The sequence below is a fragment of the Manduca sexta genome, chromosome 27 (assembly GCF_014839805.1).
Source record: "Manduca sexta isolate Smith_Timp_Sample1 chromosome 27, JHU_Msex_v1.0, whole genome shotgun sequence".
NCBI lineage: Eukaryota > Metazoa > Arthropoda > Insecta > Lepidoptera > Sphingidae > Manduca > Manduca sexta.
The window spans coordinates 12,546,265-12,562,303 of record NC_051141.1 but is presented as its reverse complement, the minus strand read 5'-3'; the positions used below and the strand labels follow the sequence as shown (position 1 = coordinate 12,562,303).

The 16,039-nt window shown below is 35.8% G+C and overlaps 1 protein-coding gene across 1 annotated transcript in view; it reads left to right on the top strand.

The window, feature by feature from the left end:
- LOC115445020 (kalirin) overlaps positions 1–16,039 on the top strand; it is a 198,876-nt gene that overhangs the window by 13,767 nt on the left and 169,070 nt on the right. Inside the window, 3 exon segments of the mRNA XM_037443954.1 lie at positions 342–464; positions 743–934; positions 3,098–3,267. Coding sequence (XP_037299851.1) covers positions 342–464; positions 743–934; positions 3,098–3,267 — 485 coding nt within the window.

Genomic DNA, 16,039 nt, shown 5'->3' with positions numbered 1-16,039 from the left:
TGTTGCTTGCATGGATTTACTACAGTGGGCTGCCGGAGTCAAGTCATAAAGGGCTTAAAATACCGTTAGATTTTAGTGATAAAAACTGGTCATTGTTATGTATAATTTAAAACAATTTTAACGAGTTACATACTGTGTTTTATTATTTATTATTATAATTAGTTGTTTTCGTTCTACTGCAGGACAAAGTACTCCCTATCCACCTTCGAAAGCCAAAGCTATCTGCGTCTAATATTTCCATTACCTTTCGTGCTCATCTCGCCACCTCTTACTGTGTATCACATATTTTTTTATATCGATGTTTTAATGTTTATTTATTATGTAACAAAATTTAATCACAGGTACTCGATTGGTTGGCAAATCATGGTGAAGTGTTTCTGCAAAAAAATACTGGAATAGGCAGGAATCTCCATAAGGCTAGAGTTTATCAGAAATCTCACGAACATTTCGAAAATGTTGCACAAGTAAGTACATATTTTGCGTCGAGGTTTAGTTGAGATATAAGCATTATTTATGTATATTACAATACCCTTATTTGCAACATATTATGTTGCTATAAATGATTAAAATTAAATTTTTAAGTAGTTTGTAGTTAGAAATAAGAAATAATTCACAGTATAATTAATTATAATTAAATAGATCTATAATAGTAAATTACGACAATAATTTTTTTATTTTATGTAATATGTGACTGTTACATTCTAAGCATAAACTATATATTAATATTTTATGTGTTTCAAAGAATACGTATACGAACGCGGAGAAGCTGCTCGGGGCGGCCGAGGAACTGGCACGTTCAGGCGAGTGCGACCCCGAGGAGGTGCTGGGCGTGGCGCGCGAGCTAGAGGCGCACGTCGCCGCGTTTGCCGCGCGAGTTGACCGGCGCAGGCGGCGTCTGGACCTCGCCGTACTACTCTACACGCACGAGAAAGAGGTTAGTCACTACCGACAATAACAAACTTAGCGCTATTGTACTTAGGGGTAATAGTTGCTCATTAAATGTCACCGGGTGCCAGCGACCATATATCTACTAGACGCGTAAAATCAGGCGATCCGCTTCCGTCAAGACATCTGCCAGGAAGATCTAATGTTACTTACCGTTCAATATCTTGTAATTAGTTTCAATTAAATCTGTGAGCCGTAAACACGTCCGCGTTGGTGAATAATTAAATATTGTAATGGATCATTGCAATTTACGTTGGTATCGTAAAAATAGTCTAATAATATTTTATTGAAACCTGATGACTCGATAAACTTCGTATCACCTATATACATTTGTTCATTATTATTATTATTATTCACTGTCGGACGCAATTCTGCCACACCAATACAAATGTTATCTGTCTCTCGCCAGTCGACAGTACGGCTTGCACTTGAGGGAGGTCGTCGCACATTTGATTGACTTCGAGAACCTGAGTCAGGTCGTCTTCTTCGTGGCATTTTAAAACAATAACAGTAAATAAAGTTCTCGCGCACTCTGAAATTCATGATAGATTTTAATTATAGTCTTGAAATTTCTTTATTTATTTTCTTTTTTCGACAACCAGCTGATATTTTTACACTTTTTTTATTTCTGTAATGTCTAGTATTTCAACAAAAAAAAAAAAAAAACAAGGAGATTGGACTTCATACTACAGCTATGAAACAGAGAAATTTCTGGACGCGCCTATAAATATTTGCCAACCAAGTGACAATTCATTATTTCTTGAAAGACAAAAAAAAATCTAATGTTTCACAGCTAAGAACATTTTGTATTGGAAAATTAGATTGTCGTTTTTAGTATTTTCCGTTATTTATTATTTATGTTTCTCACCGTTTATACCTAAGATGTCGTTATTACATATATATGTACTACGTTGTTCGAACTCAATACTGGCAAGACGAAAGCACGGTAATTGCCCGGCATTCACTTAGTCAATCTTCAACCATTGTCGCGAATAGTCGGCTTACTATCTTTTTATATTTTTATAAATAAAATGCCTTCCTGTGTTTTTAGACGATGTACAAATTATACTCCAACTGTGAATGAACAAAACGTTTAATTTTATACGTTAGTAATAAGTACACAATTTAACTTATTTTTTAACTGATAAATGCATTTTATTTGTCATGCCGACGGGGCGGTCGACGTTCGGGCTCAACCGGGCGTATCAATGCGAGCCGCTAGGGCTGTGACTATAGTAAATACTGCGCTGTTTTTATTTGCAATTTTGTTAGTCTACGACGCGTATATTTGTAAAACGTCATTGGTTTAAACCTTCCCAGGACTTTCACAAATAATTCAAAACCAAAATTAGCCAAATCGGTCCAGTCGTTCTCGAGTTTTAGCGAGACTAATGAAATGCAATTGATTTTTATATAATATAATATAGATTTACGGAGTTCATCTTATACTGGCTAAGTTTGAGGTTAGTTGCAATTTATCATATTAGCATCTCTTTCCGGCAAAAACACATTTTACGCAATCTCTTTCGTTTTATTGTTTAGCTTTATAAATAAGTATTTGAGTTCCCGGGCGGGAGCAAAATATTAAAAAGTACCCGATTTCACCTGACCTAAGAAGATCCCTCAGTTAAACATTGCACGAGGTTCTTGGCAATTCTACGACCCCTTCCTCCCTCTGTAATAAAAATTCGAACGTTAATATTTGAAGTTTTATAATCTTTGATAGATATTAGGAGTCTGGTGGATATATTGTCGCTGCCGGGAGTAGAAATGAATGACCGTCATGTTATTTCTGATATTTTTGGAGTGATTCACTATTAAAATATAAGGTGTTTATCGTCTACACCCAAGACATTAACAACATTGTCAAATATCAATTTAAGTGGCTATTATATGAGGTTGGTTCGTGGTGTTCTTCGAACATTATAGTATTCTATTTGCTCAAATTATTGAATAACCAGTTTAGACGTGGAAATGATTATACAGAGTCTGTAGACTATGGATTTTATTTTTAAGTGCAAAATTTAAGTAACAAAAATCTTATCTACTATTCGATATTACAGATTAAAGCTGCGATTTTTAGATTAGATTCGAATAAAAAATTATCTATTATTAACATTATAATGCCCTCTGACGTCCCGTTAATATTCAGCTGCTCCAGTGGTTAGAGACTTTGAAAAGTGGAGGTGGCGTGTGCGCGTCGGACGACACGCCCGAAGCGGCGCGACGTGCGCTTGAGCAGTGCGCGCAACACCGCGCCGCTAGCCTGGACGCGTGTGCCGGCACTATTGCGCAAGGGGAAGCACTCTTACAAGACCTCAGGTAGGAATCGTCGCAGTTGCGGCCAATGTTTGTTAAACCACTGTCAAATTAATGAACTTAATTCATTATTAAGAAATTAGTTTCTGGTTTAGAGTATGACAATCCAGTGATTTTGTGCGCTATTATAAGGTCAGGTGGGGCAAGTACGCCGACGGGGTAAGTGCACCTGCCCTAAAAAAATCGAAAACTATTGATGTTATACAATTATCGCAATCTTATATCTATGCTTCTAACTGAAATGCAGTTCCACTAAAAAACACAAATGGCTCTGTTCATTTTAATACGATTTATTCGCCATTTTAAGTGTCATTTAGACCTGTAAACAGAGATGACCCCGTGAAAGATAACATCAAATATTTCAAGATATTTAACATATTTCTGTAAACCAGTAAGGTTAGTACATAGTTTAAACCTTTTATTTTAACTTCCTGCCCGAATTTTATCTGTATATACTAAAATAAAGGTTTTTTTAGCAATGCGAAAAAATGCACCTCAAAATTGTCGAGTAGGGCAAGTGCGCCACTGTTAATAGTCGTATGACGCACTTACCCCTAAACCATATATTACCAACCTTTTTTGAGAATAAGTTTTACTAATATGACTTATTATTATTAAAATGTAACAGCATCATTTTTTGTACTCAAGGTATTTTGTTTTGAGCCGACTTAAATAAAAAGGTATATTAGTTAATTCGTCGGATATTTGTTTGTTTTAAATGGTTCGTTTTTACAAAAGAAGAAATGAGAAATGTTATAAGGTCAAATTCTAAGTTTTTGAGTTATAATGCATTCAAAAATGTTAAATCCTACATAATTATATGTTTTTTTTAGTTTTTAGAAATAAAATGGATTTCGTATTAAAGCTACCATTTCTTTATAACAACATATCCGCAAATAAAACTCTAATATTAATACCTAAATATAGCAAAAAAAAAATTGGTAAAATGTTTTGAAGCCCTGGTTTACAAATATATGGCGCACTTGCCCCGAATTTGATTTGACAGCCATAGTTTGTTACAATATTGAGTTATAAAAAATTATCCAAGAGCAATGCGGGTAAAACTTATTTTTCTATGGACTAAAATGAGTGTTTTCTTTATAATGTCTAATATTGACGTTTTTACACAGGCGCACTTACCCCATTTCCGGAGGCAAGTGCGCCTACTACCATTTTTTTACTTTAAGCAAAATATTATTAAATTATTGTCTGATTTCCTTGAATGGCTATAGGTCGTTATCACAAAATACCAAATATTCTTAAATTAATAAAATTACATTCTTAAGTCAGCACAAAAAGAAATTATTTTGCATTGAATCCAGCTATGATAATTTTATGGCGCACTTACCCCGACTGACCTTATATATCTATTCGACGATTGTTATAGTCCAATAATTTATTACTGTGTCATTTATTTATGTTTTCGTTGCCGTGCGGCTGTTTATTTTTCAGGCTAAGATGAAAATGTTATAGATTGTTCTTATTACACATACAACAAAAACATATTTAGATTTCATAAATGGGAAGAACCATAGAAATATTGACTATGGAAATGTTAATAATGTTTGACGTCACAGTACAAAAAGAAGATTTTAGAATGCATGTTGATTTTTATTAAGCCGCTTCTTTTGGCTAATGTTATCCTATATTAAATGAGGACGGGAAGGTCCTGAGATCCATTTCCAAAACTGAAAATTCTTAGTTTGAATTTTTCTAACATAGATTTATCGATGTCTTTATCATTTAGAAAGAGTTGACATCCAATAAAGGGTCTACAATAAAACTAAGCCTGCTTTCCAGCGTCTCAAACTTTGTCCATACTAAATTTATTTCAAAGCTGTTCGGTAGTTTGAATTTTATCGCGTTCAGACAGGTAGATAGATAGGGCGCGACACTTTGTATATTATTATTATTTTTTTTAATTTATTTACTTTTAACTTTTTAAGAGGAACAATTACGCCATACATGATTATTGCGTAATTTTTAACAGTTTATTCAGCATACGCAACGAAAGCTCTCAAAAGGAATAATTTTTCCATTCCGTTCCGCGCTTATCGCTCATAGCGTGATGTTATATAGTCTTCTTCGATAAATAGGCTATCCAATATTAAAAAAATATTCAGTTTGCGCCAGTAGTCTCTAAGATTAGTGCGTAACAACGTACAAACCAATATACAAACTGTTCATCTTATATAATAGTATTGATGAAAATGGTATCACACGGTAATAATAAATAATAACATTAGAGCAAAATGTTAATATTTCTTAACAATATAATGTCATCGAGACGAGTTCATAAACTACTGCGCTTTTATTTAAGTAGTTCTATTATTCTTAGCGATGAAGGAATAAGATTTCACGATTATTAATATTTTGTAAAAATAATTGGTTTATAAATGTTTAACAACATCGATAATTTGCTGTCTAAATGATAGATTTTTAACAGGAATCTCGTTGTCAAAGCAACATCCAAAATGGTGAAAATAGTCAATCATCATCGTATTTTATTGATTGAAAATGAAAAAAAAACTCTGAAACGGATTTTTATCAAATGAATTGCAAGTAATTCCTATAAAGAACGCGTAAATTATTAATCATTTTACAAGACCATAATATAATCCCTTTAAAGTGCGGGACAAATTTAGACTTTTTTTCATAAAGATACCATTTTGTCACCAAGTTATTGTAGACAACGAAGCCATTCCAAAAAACGATATAAAAATATTCTCCACCTACATTTTAGTTCGCTATGTTATATGTGCATCCATACTGGCACGTATCGTCAAATAATCGAAATAGGTCATAGTAATAGTATGCACGTTGAGCCAATTTATAGACAATTACGGTTGCCTTAGTTAGTCCTGAACAATAACAAAAACAATCAAAGATCATAACTATTTTAAATTTCTCAATTGATTCTTTTTACGTTTTATGAAGTGGAAAACGTTCCGCCGTAAAGAAATCTTATGTTAATAGGGGAACAAAATAGTTCTTAAAATAATATTTTCCAAACAGGGTCAAAGGACATTTTTTGTTTGAGAAAGAGCTTTCTCAGAACAACATTCTATACTGCAATGATTCTGGAATTAAAAGGAAAGCAATATCTGTGTGCTCAAATTTCCCCATTACATCTATCTCATTTCATCGATAAGAAAGATATCTATCAAATAGGACGATGCAGGTCATAGAACGAAATTTTACATACTTGTACTCTCCATTACTGTTTTCTCGATATAACTGGCTGTTTTCAACCCAAAACAGTACGTTTTTGCCGACATTTTTTACCACGCACTAAAAAACCATGTAACCAATTGCAGCCAGCAACATTTCTGGACATCTACGACCTGGCGGTCTTCAAAAAAGAGCGTTTTGTCACCTGAAAGCGCACCTCTATATCGCCTGGTATTGTAGATGCTCACGAGCGGCGGTGATAACTTACTGAATTGTATACTAGTTTGCTCCTTATATCATAAAAAAAACTTCGACGATCTTTCAGACAATATTCGTCAACTGTATGATATTGTCATTTCTTACTTTTAACAGTTCTACGTCCCTTTTGGTCCATCCGTATACCGCATTATATACGAAAATAATTTTATAATAGGTGACTTTATACATATAACACCGTGCTATTATCGTCGACCATATGCAAATGAGTTTGAAGTGAAGTCTTCTTCAGTCATCAGTTTCAAGTCAGTAGTAGGGGTTACACTTGCTCCATTTCCATCAAGTACTTGATAGATACTGCTGATATTATTATATGACATGCTAAAGTTGGCCCATACAAAACTATTAATGCATATTGTAGCCAGCAGTTACGTAGTGATGGTCGAAGCTTTGTAGAACGATACTGCGCCCCATACATAAACTAGTTTCAGTTTCGTTCCGTTTAGTTCCCGTATCGTAGCGGAGGTTTCGTTCACGTAGGTATATATGCAGTCTAGTATGTGGCACATACACCCGATTATTTGTAGCTAATTTAATAGATATCGCAAAATATTTAGCTGTAATAAAATATATATCGAATTCCGAAGTGCGCCGATAGAGGACCTGAATGTGTTAATCCCCATATATGCTACCCGAAATTATATAGTTTAAAAGTGATTTTTTATTAATAGAAATATTGTTTCATATCTAATAAATTATATCAGCGTTGTATTATATACTGTCCCACTGCTGGGCACGGGCCTACTTTACTACTGACAGGGATTAAGGCTTTATTCTACCACGAAGGGCTAGTGCGGATTGGTAGACTTAACATACCCTCAAAATTTCTTATAGAGAACTTCTAAGGTATTCATTCTGGTTTCCTCACGATGTTTTCCTTCATTGTTAAAGAAAGCGATAATTCATAAAGGATACACATTTGATTTTAGAAAAGTCAGAGGTTTATGCCAATCGGTTTTGAACCTGCGGACATTCGTCACGGCAGTTCGTTCCACAACCAACCAGTTTTTGTTGTTAAATGTTTTTTTTGTACCTTTAATAAATAAATATATGAAAACACTGGATTTTTAGGTCATTTTTGGTTTCACGAAACCCAATGCAGAAATTCTATTGGTTTATAACATTTTATCCACGAAGACGCGCCACACTACTTTCAATAAGCGCTTACAGAGTGCGCGAGCAGCATGAATATTGAGTGCACACATACACTACGATAGATAGTGTCGGGGAAAGTACAATACCGCATAAGTGACAGAAAAAATAATAGGATTATCAATCAAAAGTTTCGTATAGGTATTAATATTAATTGTGTCGTTATTGTAATTTACGTGATATTAAGAACAATAGATAGAAGAGGGATAGAAATCCCCGATGTTAGGCAAATACTGGAGAGCGGAACGATACGGTTAAATAGAGGTTCTACTTAAATTTCATTACTTGTTTGAGTTGTTCAGTGTCGTATTTTATTTTATTACTAGTACAAGACGATATTATCGTATTGATTATAATAGGTGAGATAATATAAACGTATATAAAATACTTAAAATAAGTTCAATAACTCATCATTGGCCTGTTACATCATACATGTGTTATTCCTACTCTTGGCCTAATGACCTCTTGCAACCGATTTGAAAGCGTATCCCTTATATCTTGGATGTCACTTTGAGGAATATTCTCCCATTCCTCAGCAGCTGCAGTTTTCAGCTCAACAATGATCATAAGGGCTGGGGTACGACTCCGAATCCATATTTTTAGGTTGCCCCATACATGCTCTATAGGGTATCAGGGATCAGGACTCCGAGCTGGCCATGGTAATCGCTGAATATTGACTGCGTCCAAGTAATCGGTGACAATTCTTGCGGTGTGTTCACGAGTATTGTAGTGCATTAAAACAAATTTATCGCCAATGAATGGCACAAACGGGGTCACTTGTGGTTCTAGGACTTCTGTCACGTACCTGTGGGTATTAACGCTGCCTCTATCAAAGACAACCAACTCTGTATGGGCGTCGATAAAAATGCCACCCCACACCATGATCGAGCCTCCCTCGTAACCCACTATTTCGACTACAGAATATTCAGTAAACCTTTCACCGCGGCATCGATACACACGCTGACGTCCATCAGGACGTCGTAAAGCGATTCTTGATTTGTCAGAGAAGATTCCTTCCATTGTTCCGAAGTCCAGTTAAAATGATCTCGAGAAAATGCAACTCTGGCTCTTCTGTGGATTGCGGTCAGTTCTAGGACTCGAACTGGTCGAAATGCTCTCAGATCTCTTTCAGCTATCCATCTTCTTATTGTTCTTAGGTTCACACGTTTCGCAAAACCTGTGAGATTATGTAACGATCATCTCTCTCTCTCTGATGTACACCTTTTACGGCCTTACCCTGGTGTTTAGTGTAGGCACCAGTTTCTCTGTAACGCCGGATGGTATCTTGAATAGTGGTTCGTGGACATCCAAGCATTCGCCCAATCTAATGTCGGCTAAACCCAGCGTCCGCAAGTGCCCACAGCCTTGATTTTTCGAAAGACCAACAGCTTAGTCTGCCCCGTGACCATGAAGGCTGCTAAGTGTTCGAAACCTCGGGAGAAAATCATAATATATAAAAACGCGATTCAATTCGAAAAATAGTTGTATTTCGATATCGAAAATTCGTATAAAAATAAATCATTACATATAGCCTAACATAGAAACTCCTTATTTAGAAATCCGTTAAAAAGTCCAATAAATAATAATAAGTTTTAAGTAGTGCAACGTCCGCGACGAATGCAAATTTGCGCAATATGGATCATACTACTCGTATTTATCGATCCGTTGAAGGCTCGTCGGTGTTGCGCATCTTTGTGTATGAAATGACCTCTTGTCAGTTTTTAGTGTTCCGTACCTCAAAAGGAAACCTTATAGGGACATTTTTTGTCCGTCTGTCTGTCAATATCCTGTTCCTTGGGAATTCGTAGAGCTATGATATTTAAACTTATATCAAATACGCTGGACTACCGTCTCTTTCAGCTGAAAAAAATCAAACTTGTTGTCTCCTCAGCACCATGAGGATCCAGTATAAAACGAAGAGAGGGACTGTTTTTGATCTGTTACTTTATGTTAAATATCTAGTATATTGGTTATGCTTTCATCATCATTATCATCAGCCACATAAAGTCCACTGCTGAACATAGGCCTCCCCCAAAGATTTCCAGACGGACCTGTCGAAACCGGTCTGCATCCAAAGTGTTCCTGCGACCTATCTCAAGTCGTCTGTCCACCTTGCAGGTTGACGTCCAACGCTGCGCTTGCCGGTACGGTCCCCCCACTCGGTAACTTTTTTTGCCCCATCTGCCGTCAGTTCTGTGAACTATGTGCCCTGCCCATTGGCATTTTAGCTTGCTAATCCGCTGGGCAATGTTGAACGTTCTTCTACGGATCTCTTGATTTCTGATTTGATCGCATAGAGTAATAGCCGAGCATAGCCATCACCATAGCCCGCTGAGGGACCGTGAACCGTTTTAGACGACCCATATCAGAGGCCACGTTTCAGTGCCGTTTGTCATCATTCGTAACACACATTGTTTAAAGACTTTTCTATTCATGCACTGAGGTATTTTGGAGGAGAAGATTTTGATTAGTTTCCCAAACGCTGCTCAACCTAGCTGGATCCGACGATTGCCCTCTCTCTAAAAGTAGGACTTGCCTAGTTGGATCACTTGTCCTAGGTAGACGTACATATTCGTCGACAACTTCGATACTTGAGCTCCCAACAGTAATGGGGGTAATATATGAGCATTTGACAAGATCTTGGTCTTGTCCATGTTCGTCTTGAGGGACACCATTTGAGAAACTCTGTTGAGTTCCCTGAACATAGTACTAAGGTCGTCCAGCGATTCTGCCAAGACAACAATGTCATCGGCAAAATGAAGGTAAGTGATGTATTCGCCATTGATATTGATGCCGAATCCTTTCCAATCCAAGAGCATGTAGATTGTAGGTATCTTCCAACGCGGCTGTAAAGAGTTTCGGTAAAATAGCATTTCCCTTTGTCACGCCTCTGTGTAGTAGAATAGCTTTCGAGCTCAGTTCATGTACTCGGACCGACATGGTGTCGTTGTTATACAAGCACCTCAACACTTCTATATACTGTCAATCAATGTTGCACAGCCCAGGTGTCGATCGAATCAAATGCTTCATTGCCTCGTTATTATAATATTGTAACCGTGTGACGATGGGTACAGCCGTCAGTATATTATAAAACGAACTGTTTTTATAATATAGGGCTGACGAGGGGAACGTGAAACGGAAGTCCGTCATTTATTAATTGTTAGGAAGTTAACCACTTATGTGACCATATTATTGACATTACTGTGTCAATGCTTATGTCGCTTTCTATGAGAATACTCGTAACTTGATTTGAAATCTTTTATAATGCTTTTGGTTAAATTACAAATTTATGTCATAGACCCATTGGTGAAAATTAGCAATTTTGTACATTATTTTTATATATGAAAATATTTTTCTGATTTTATCGTGTTTTTTTTATATTGTAATTTTCTCCTTTCGTTTCGAAAATTTGCAGCCTTCACAGTCACGGGACGGACGGACTGACGGTTGGTCGTCTCGAAAAGTCAGTTACAATATCTGCCTACATTTTATAATATATGTACATTTTTTAAATGTTTTATAGCTGTTGACGCTCCGATCTATGCAGAATGAAATTACAGTGTCTTGAAATGTGGCAGCCGGTGTTTTGGGTTACGATTTAATTATATGTACAACAGGAAATTAGGCTTGTGCAAGCTTCTAAACATTTTCTTTAATGATGAAATTCGGGCATATTTTTTAATATCAATAGCCTCGCGAATCATCCCAGGTAGGAATAGGTGTTCGTTGGCAAGGGTTATTGGCTTATCTAATCGCAGACAATGATTGAAACCTTGTTCCTAGTGTTCGACAACTGCAGCCTTCGTATTGCGTCAGTGTTTAACGTCAGCTATATGTTCTTTTATGCGGGTCCCCATGTAGAACCGGGCGTATACAAGATATGAAAAGATTGCAACTGTGGCCTCTTATATCGGCCAAACTCGTTTAATAATTCAATCAAAACTACTTTAGTCTATCGAATACCAAAAACAGTAGCAACACATCCTAGAACTGAGTTACAAAGTTGTGTATGGTACTTAACTACTAGACGCTGATACTCCTGATATATTGGATGTTATTCTCGTAAATTCAATTATAATTCGTGATTAAATTCAGTCGTGGAAAATATTATCGAACATCCGGTGGAAAATCATATTTCCTTTTGCTACTCGAATGCAACCTAGTAATATTTTGCTCGCATTCGATAGGGCGAGTAGAACACGACACGCGAAATGGAATTCTTCTCGTGACTGGAATATTAGTTCTTGTTTTTCGAAAAAAAAAAAGACACAGAACGCGAAGTTTGCAGGATATGAAAGTGTATGCGTATGAAACTGACAGATAATTGTTTGTTTTGGAATAAAAGTCCAATGCATTTTTATCGGCGCATACTGTGTTAGAGGATGTGTTACTTAAAAAATTGTAAAAGTCAAATTACAGCAGGTAATAAACGTGACACTGGCTCATGATATGTGATAAGATACTTTACTGTAATATTATCATCTGTTTCTCCTATGTAAAGCATGTTTGCTATAAATATATTATTTTAGTTGTAAAAAAATTTGTTTAATGAACCACACTACACGGAAACTTGAGACCGCGACCTCGATCTTATGAGTTGTGTTGTACAATTGTACATTACAAATAATGTTTTTTTTTATTATGTGAAAAAGACAACTCGGCTCGCGCTGCTCTCTTGGGACGTTATACAACGGTATGCGACCCAATTTCTACAACCGCCGAGCACAGCGAAGCGTTACTTGGTTTTCAGTGAAAATTCAAGCTCGGGCTATCGCTCTCGGCACGCGACGCGATAGCTGCCCGCGAACAATGCGTTATTTATCGAGCCGCCCAGCCGGATGACAGACTGACGTCTTTAATAACGCATAACGCCGAGTGAAATGTCCTTGCGGTATCAGCGGGAAAATTATCGCATGCATAGTTTGACTGTATTGACTGTATGTTACATTATGGATCTTGCTTTTATCTAATGGAGCTACGCTTTAAATGAAAGTGAAGATATTTCAGTGGCTACGCCATAGATACTAGGCTTGAACGTCTCTATATGACATAAAAGAATAAAAGGCAGGATACCGCAGGTTCAAACCTAAGGGAACACATATCTGACATTTCAAAAATTATGTATGTATTCTTTGTGAATTATCGCTCGCTTTAACGGCGAAGGAAGACATCATAATGCACATCTGAGAAGTTCCCTATGGGAATTTTGAGGATGTGTGAAGTCCAGCAATCCGCACTAGGCCAGCGTGGGGGACTAAGGCCTAATCCCTCTCAGTAGTAGAGGAGGCTCGTACTCAGCAGTGGGACTATATGTAATACAGGGTTGATACTACATACTTCTACTATTACCTCTATATTATTTTAATGTTGTGCCAAAAATACATCTAATAGTGTGTGTACTACAGTTAGTGGTTTTCTAACACATTTCCCATAATCATTTTATATCTCTCTTAACATTTATATGAGTGCATTAATAAATCTGATATACTCAACACGAACCTGTCACGTAGGTATGTGCGCCGATTGTTGTGCGAGAGCAAAAAGAAAGCGACTACATGCGGCACATTGTATTGTCGCTAAGATAAACTCAGCCTAGATTGTTTTTGGATGTATATTTTTACATTCGGATGTAGTCGCTACTAGTATCATGGTATAGGTAAAAGATATAATAACATGGTATTGAACATTATTATTACGAAACCTGTTGCCGCTTCTTTTTTTTTTTTGTTTATTAGGGTATTATTTGTTCCTTCCAAGTTAATGACGAGAAGATTCGCTTACCTGGTCCTTAGCGTCATGTCGTCTCATAAAGAGTAGCAACACTAAACTAACTGCGAATTACATAGTGTGATAAATCCCTTATTTCCGTTCCCTTTTAATCTGTGCAAACCGACTCTACATACCAAAACGTTTTTTAAGCAATCATAGTCCGAGAAAAGCTGTGGGGAAAGTATATTTGATATGCGCATATTTTAAATGGTGATTATGTATGTGTATTGTGTACATATCAAAATACGCAAATCAATCATATTATTATTAGTATTAGTGGTCATTCTTTGGTCGGAATTCACCGGTCGATTTTAATATATTTATAACACATATACATATTTTGTTTTTACACTCCACTATATGAACTATAATTATGCCAAATATCACACTCCTCAATAAGTTGTACAAAGTTAAAAGATTTTTTATTCTATTTATAGATATTGCCAGTATAGAAAAGATATGAAGTGCTTTAATATCGCGAACGGAAGAGATCAGATGAGGACTTTGTTAGGATAGAAAAACGTAGTAGGTTTTTTATTGAAAATTGCATTTTATTGAAACTACTACTAAGTTTTGCTCGAGGCATAAATTCGCTATAAAAAGTATTTTTTCAGTTAACCAACATTTAATCTGTCATCTGCTGCCTAAAATCAAGCGGTTTACGCATTAACTACTACTACTACATGTCAACACCTTAATTTCTTTATAAACCGTATAATTAATGGTTATTAATAGTCAATGTACAATCAACTTTATAAATAGTTTCTTATTTTTAATCCGACTGCGCTTAAATATTCTGCACCTTAATTAGACCTATAAAGAGAAATACGAGGTATTTGAAAGCCTTATAAGTTGCTTAGCATTTTTTAAGGTTTGTTAAAAAAATGCTAAGCAACTATATAAGTTATTTATTAATTACAAAACGTATTTACTCACCCAATTCTATGTAGAGGTCCGAATGTGCACTATCCACTGATGCTTCATAAAAAGTAAAAACCCTCAATAATTTTAATTATTATTATGACTTTTAAGTTTTATGGCTATTCTGTATATATGAATTTACTTGTATCACATTTAAGCACACATTTTTTTTGTTTTAAATTTAGTGCACATTTCGATTGAACGTGTTTGATATGCGCGTCTATGCCACTGTAGCAGCAAACTGCATCCACTCTTAGGAATAACATCGGGCTTGTCAAGGTTTATTTTAGCGGCAAAGTTCAATTTTAGCGACGATCGATGAATGCGCACCGTTTATGTAACGATAATTATTCGATAAACCAGCTTAGCCCAGGCCGCAGTCACAAAATTAACAGGTCATCAGCTGAACATAACGTTTTGTTAAAAATGAAAACTATTTAGAATGCACTGGCATGCTCGGTCTTCTAAAATGTGTATTCATCAATTTAAATATTGAACAAAATATAGTTTCGTTGATATCTAGTTTTCTTACTTATTGTTAATAAATGTGGGTTTAATATAGTGGCACAACATTCATCCACATGATAAAATATGTTACACGTATTTTTATATGGTAATGACCAGAAACGAAAAGATTCGTCTGCCATTACTGTGTCATACAGTATTTATAATTATTGTGCAAATGAGGTTTCGTATGGCCATATATTAATAGTAATAACCCATCCCTCATATACAATAAAAGGTAACCAGTTATACCAATAAAGCAAACGTAATATCAACGTTGAGGGTTTATATTGTAAATATAATGTCCAATGCGGTTATTACTAGTAAATAGTTATTTAGCGGCAGTTGGAAGCATAAATAATTGCTTCGGTGCTACAAAACGAATCAAGGTTTAACTTGTTTGCCGTAGCAGGAAAACTAGCTCCGATTAGAGAGTTATGTATGGGACTTCGACCTCGGACTTGCGTTGTATTAAAAGATTTTTTAAATGGGCAAATTAATAATTCTAAAGAATAAGAAGGTTTCATCACCCATGCATTATTTTTTCTTTTACAAATTGTAGAGCCAGCTCGATTAAAACTAGAGAATCGATCCATAATCTAATAATTTTTTTAAAGTAAATAATGCCTATAAAGTTAAAATGACCAATTAGAGTAATTAATTAATTGCATAGTATCGCACCAAACGATGCCCGCAGCGCGACACACTATGTTGTGTGTAATTTGAGATGATCAGGCTTTTAGCTGCAAATCCGGCTGCGTACATCGAATTTTTATAAAGCATACGGAGGGAGTGAGCCTCGGAGAGCGTCTGGGAAGGGGGTAAAATAATGTACAACTAAACGAAGCTAGTGCGCGTTTGATACTCAAGGATGATATGCAGTTTGTTTTGTTATATTTATGTAATTCTTAAAGTGTTACTAAACACAAGGTGTCGTAGGATATTTACTGTTTATATGGTGACGTTATACAAACTGTTTAAC